This window comes from Capsicum annuum, chromosome 7, assembly GCF_002878395.1.
Source record: "Capsicum annuum cultivar UCD-10X-F1 chromosome 7, UCD10Xv1.1, whole genome shotgun sequence".
Taxonomy (NCBI): domain Eukaryota; kingdom Viridiplantae; phylum Streptophyta; class Magnoliopsida; order Solanales; family Solanaceae; genus Capsicum; species Capsicum annuum.
Window position 1 is genome coordinate 153,486,326 of NC_061117.1, and position 6,071 is coordinate 153,492,396.

A 6,071-nucleotide genomic window follows, 5' to 3' on the forward strand; every position below is an offset into this window, starting at 1 on the left:
TATATATATATATATATATTTTATGTTGTTATTATTATTATAGAAAAAGCGGTCCCATTTCAGAGCTTGTGAAGCACGCTTTTAGTTTGCAGTACTTTTGGCGGCTGAGCAGGGTTTTGAAATATTTCTCCAATTTTGGCTCCATTCTTTCAACACTAATACAAGACTCATCTGGAGATGGAGCAACAGCAGAGGAACCAAAATGGGGAACTGGAGGATATTCAACATGGCCCTTTCCCTGTTGAGCAACTTCAGGTCTCACCTCATTACTTCGCTCTTTGTTTTATGATGATAAGCTATTGCCTTTTTTACTAAGATCTTGCTTTTCTTGTCCTTTTGGGTGTCCATTCCTCTACGCGCCCACCCCCCTTGTATATGTATACTAAAGTGGCGTCCATCCTTGTTTTGTGATAAATGATTGTTTATGACTTCAGATTCAATGTGTAGCTGGGTTTCATCTTGAATCTTGAATTGCGGCTCAATTTCTTGAACCTTTTTTTTACGCACTTTCAGGGTTGTATCTTACATGAACCGGTTCTGGGAAATGTGTTTTTTTTTTTTGGTGGGGTTGAGGAACAACCCAATTGTTGGCATCTCCAGTTTCTAATTCTTGGAATCTTGTTCGGGAAATGGGTTTGCTTTCCGTAGTGTTTTTTGCGGATTGTTTCAAGTTAAATACTTTTACAGTTATTTCTTTATGTCCTGATAAATGCTTTCTTGGTATCGTTTTTGTTGGAGCCCTTTGCCAAACCTAGTCTATTACTCCATTTAAGTGGAGAAGGATAGAGGAGTGGCCAATCATTCTCGAGTTCCGAATCCTATTGTTGACCAGATGAATGTTTCAGTCATCAATTTCTCTTTTTTTAAAAAAACTTATGCTGTTCCAATCTTTTTGCTGTCAGTTACTGCAACCAGTTTTGTAAGAAGATTTCTAGGTTACAATCAGATGTACAGAATCGAGTGCACCATGAAAAACTGCTTTCAAAGAGACACTTCACACAAAATGATTCACTTCATGAGCCTTGACGTATGGGGGATACGGTAGATGGGGGTTGAGATAACATATTTTAGTGTACATCTGGGTGATGTGATTGATTTTTCAGCTTTGCTCCTTACGAGATTTTTTCAGTTTAGATCTTTTTTTTTTTTTGAAGAATTTTAAATCTTGAGTTCTCAACATTTACAGAAATTCGGATGCGTACCTATCATTAGTTGCTCATACTGCGGGAATTTAAAAAGATTACATGAATTGGAACCAAAACCCTTGAGTATTTTTATCTTTCTGGTATTACAGAAGAGCTGTACTAGGCATTTCCTAGATTTTCTTTCTACCTTTGACCATCTTTTTCCAGTCTATCTTGTAGTATAGTTGTTTCTGTTGAATGACACCTTGTAAGTTCTTCCAACTTAAAAAGAAAATGGTCCATTAGTTACTGAGTCATATAGCTTTTTTGTCCTCAAGGCATCAGGGATCGCAGCTCTAGATGTAAAAAAACTCAAGGATGCTGGTCTATGCACAGTTGAATCTGTTGTTTATGCTCCAAGAAAGGAACTTCTGCATATAAAAGGAATAAGTGAAGCTAAAGTTGACAAGATCATTGAGGCAGGCATGTCTCTCTTCTTTTAATTGCCATTGCCAGTGCTGATATGTTTTTCCTTACCTTCTTTTTCTACCATTTCTGCAGTTGTTTATCAGCAATCAGTACTAAACCTTTTTTAGTGTTGCATATGAACAGCTTCAAAATTAGTGCCTTTGGGATTCACTAGTGCCAGCCAACTCCATGCACAGAGGCTTGAAATCATACAGATAACTTCTGGATCAAAAGAACTTGACAAGATATTAGAAGGTAGATATCCATTTATTTTGTGAACTTCTACAACCGGAATTTCATCTGGCATCACCACAACCTCATGCTTTTTTTTTTTTCTCACTTGTCAGGAGGAATCGAAACTGGATCCATTACTGAAATTTACGGAGAGTTCCGATGTGGAAAGACTCAGCTGTGTCACACACTATGTGTCACTTGTCAAGTACGATAACCCAGACAATGTTTTTTTTATTTTGAAACCCCATAAATTAAGGTGCTACAAATTGTAATTTGTAACAATGTTCATTTAAATATCATTCTTTTTCTGTCATCTCAGCTTCCATTAGATCAAGGAGGTGGTGAAGGGAAAGCAATGTACATTGATGCAGAAGGTACTTTCAGGCCACAAAGACTTTTACAAATTGCAGACAGGTCTTCTACTTGTAATCTCAACTCACATTTTTTCTTGTATTATGAAGTTCAAATTTGTCATTGGTGGTGTAAATGCTGCAGGTTTGGATTGAATGGTCCTGATGTTTTGGAGAATGTAGCCTACGCTCGAGCTTATAATACTGATCATCAATCAAGGCTTTTGCTGGAAGCAGCTTCAATGATGGTGGAGACCAGGTTAACTTTTACCTTGATATGCTTATAATAGTAGTTGCTGTAGTTGATAGCTTCCTCTTGGTTTTTCTATTCTACAAAATGAACTTTTCTCCAAATTCCTCTGCTCTTCTTTGATGTTTTCCCTCTCTTGCTTCTGAGTGTCTGTGTTACTTTGAGCAAGAAAATGTGCTAGATTGTAGCTTAGAGAAAATTCTAACTCTTGATCTGTATGTTGGAGGGTTCTAGTTTGAAGCTGCTCTCAATTTGTTTGATTATGTCCATCTTACATCTAATGCATGTTTGGATTCATCTTATCTTTATTAGAAGTGTCCTCTTACCTTTGTCAAACAAATAATCTTTTTGAAGTGTTTTAGAATTAACTCAAGATGTGAGGTTAACGGACAACAATAAAAAATTTGCTTCCTGAATGTGGTGTAAATTCATGAACTTGTGGCTTTGTCAGTTATTTGGCTTCATTAGGAATAAAAAAGACCTCTATGGAAGCTTAACTATGAAACCTGTTTTGATCAAGCAGGTTTGCTCTTATGATTGTGGACAGTGCTACTGCCCTTTATAGGACTGACTTCTCCGGGAGAGGAGAGTTGTCTGCCAGGCAGATGCATCTTGCAAAGTTTCTGAGAAGCCTTCAGAAGTTAGCAGATGAGGTAGTTTAGCATGTCCATTGTTTGTGCTCATTACCCAAAATGGAGTCTCCTCCTCTCTGCTTCTCTGTTTTGGTGGTGGTAAATGTTTCAGTATTAAGATTAGGTGTTCTTGACTTACCTTTTCTGTCAATCCTTTACTTTGACACTTGCAGTTTGGTGTTGCTGTTGTTATTACTAACCAAGTCGTTGCTCAAGTGGATGGTTCTGCTGTATTTGCTGGGCCTCAAATAAAACCCATTGGTGGAAACATCATGGCCCATGCTTCTACTACAAGGTATGTGTAATAGTACAACTACCACTTGCGGGCTTGCTGCTTATCTTGATAGCTGAAATTTTCCTCTTTTTTTTATTACTTCTGACAGACTAGCTCTGAGGAAAGGTAGAGCGGAGGAGCGGATTTGTAAAGTAGTCAGTTCACCATGCTTAGCTGAAGCTGAAGCAAGATTTCAAATTTCTGCTGAAGGGGTCACTGATGTAAAGGACTAACTGTGACAGCAAATTGTCTACTAGTATTATTTTTTGTTTTCTACTGTGGAGTACATTTTGTCATCATTTTAAAGGGGTCAATAAAAGAAAATATGTTGTATGAATTCACTACACATTTTGTAGAACAATATTCCTTCTACTAGTAATTGCGGTTTTCTTTATTCATCTTTGTGGCATCTCATTCTATATATTAGATTTGTTTAGGAGAACGGTAACTGAAGAACCTAAAAATAAAAGAAAAGGGTACAATTTGTTATACTTATAAGTTTGCTCAATTTTGTTTTTGTTTTTGTTTTTATAATGTCTTTTCATTATTTTGTGTTCTGAGCTGGGGTCTATCGGAAATAACCTTCGTCTACTTCATTTGAGACAATGGACCTGTATAGAGACTTTACTTTGTGGGAAAGCACAAAGTATGTTGTTGTATTTAAAAAGAGGGTTGGAAAGGAGAAGGGAAATTCTTCAAGTTGTGAAGTGCCATGAGTCATTTTAATTCAGTAGTAAATAAGAACGGAAGTAAGTGAGCGGTCATTGGAGTAGGGTTGCTGTCTTTCTGATGAACAAAGCTGCCAGGAGAAGGTTCTATTCCATAGTTGATTAGATGGGGCTCTCTGATCACCCTTCTGTGTTCCTCCTTTCATTTTAAAATAATTGAATTGTTGGAATATGACATATATTTTAAGAAAAAATAAGACAGACATAAATTGGTCATGTTTTTTCATTTTTTCCCTTTTCAAATTCCAAAACATTAGTAATGATCATTGAAACTCATTCCTGAAAATTTAATTATTGAAGGGTAAAATTAAATTTTTTTTCTAACATCTATCTTGAATAATGAACAATTTAATTATTTTAAACACTAAAAAATATTCTAACTATTCAATTATTTTGAAACGAAGGGAATATAAAAATGAAATAATTTTGTTTTTATTAGGTGATCATTTGTCTATGCAGATGATGATGGCCAAAACTAGAGATAGTGGTGTATTAGGCGAAATCGGGTTTCTGCGTGGCATTTGCCTGATGATAAAATCAATGATTTTTCCAAAAATTGCATCCTTCGGATTGCATCCTTCGGTCAATAATCCTTCCACAAAATTATGTATTAATTGTTTTTTTTCTTTTCAAAATTTACCTCTATTTAGATGAGATTTTATATAATTACGAGACTATGATATAAAATAGGTATAATTTTATTAAGAGAAAAATATTTAATATACATTTATTAAATTGTTTATTGTAAGTTATAACAACACTTTTAGATAATTACTTTATTAAGAATTTAATTGCAAGTTGTAATAACTTTTTAAAAAGATAATTTATTTATTTTATTAAAAAAATCGGTGAAATATTTTTGAGAATTTAGTATTCAATATCTCCTAAATAAATATTTTGATAATTATGGAAGTAGTAAAATATGATCAATATTATATCTTCATTTATTATCATTCTTACCATTTTAAAAAAGTCTCATGGTTTTTTCTAAAACAACTTTATTGAAACAATATCTTTTTTTTTTTTGCCAATATCACCCATTTCATTTTAATTATACATTTTTTTAAAATTCATTTTCATAAATAAATATCTTCTTTTGAGGTATTATTTGAGTATCAATTTTGATATCTATCAATCAATCAATTGTATCTTTAGGGTTCAATTTCGTTCCATTTATTAAGTTTTTTTGCTTGAATTCAAATATATATTCTTATTATGCGTTGATTTCACCACTTATACTTTTTCCTTCATCTGAAATTGACTTCATTTTTTTCTGCCAGAATGCAAACACCAATATAAATCATGGCTAATACTGATTATTTTGATGCCCCAAATCTTCTTCTCCCAAAATCACACAACCTCCTATTTTGATGCCCCAAATCTCTCCATTTCATTGTTTTAAATTTTCACCCAAAAAAATCGATAACTTCCATCCAATTTTGGGTTTCAATCAATTATTTTCATCCTCCACCTACTGCAAACGTCAAGTCAATTTGGTGAAAAAATTTCTCATTTTTTCGAGAGGTATGCTGAATGTTGAAGTAAATTTTAAGAAAGATTACTTCATCTTAGTTTCAAAATACATCTATTATGTTTTAATTTTTTTTATGACTTCAATGATTTACCGTCATTCACTTTGGGTGCTACCCAAATTGTTAAGAGAATTGTTGGTTCTTCAACTAATGAAGAGGTGAATTTTGTTTCGAAAATTTTTGATAATATTTTTAAAAACTTTCGCAAAAATAAATCAAAACACCGCAACGATCCAGCAAATATGAAGAAGCTTTGAGAAGATTATGCTGCTCAAACTGAAAAAATAAACATGCAAATTACTGAGGAGGACGATACGGGAGAGATGCATAATTTCCCCTCAAACATGGTAAATAAACTTTAAAATTTTAACTTGATATATATGACATTTTGCTAAGACCTGAATAAATTTGATACTTTTTGTGATTAGATATATTTTTAGCTGACACTTTTATTAATATTTAAGGATTTATGATGGTTT

General features: G+C 33.5%; 1 protein-coding gene across 1 annotated transcript; it reads left to right on the top strand.

Moving 5' to 3' along the window:
- The first annotated feature begins 69 nt into the window (after positions 1–69).
- Positions 70–3,730, top strand: LOC107877119 (DNA repair protein RAD51 homolog). The gene is made up of 9 exons (XM_016723866.2): positions 70–255; positions 1,463–1,607; positions 1,737–1,847; positions 1,940–2,031; positions 2,146–2,240; positions 2,322–2,435; positions 2,950–3,079; positions 3,232–3,353; positions 3,442–3,730. Exons 1-9 carry the CDS (start codon positions 178–180, stop codon positions 3,563–3,565), a joined length of 1,011 nt encoding a protein of 336 aa, XP_016579352.1. The 5' UTR covers positions 70–177; the 3' UTR covers positions 3,566–3,730.
- Positions 3,731–6,071: the final 2,341 nt, after the last annotated feature.

Bases quoted from the DNA above. Each gene is read 5' to 3' on its own strand.
- LOC107877119 (XM_016723866.2), top strand. From the start codon at position 178: ATGGAGCAACAGCAGAGGAACCAAAATGGGGAACTGGAGGATATTCAA. The intron at 1,848-1,939 runs GTAGATATCCAT...CTCACTTGTCAG, and splicing joins ACTTGACAAGATATTAGAAG to GAGGAATCGAAACTGGATCC. The intron at 2,032-2,145 runs GTACGATAACCC...CTGTCATCTCAG, and splicing joins CACTATGTGTCACTTGTCAA to CTTCCATTAGATCAAGGAGG.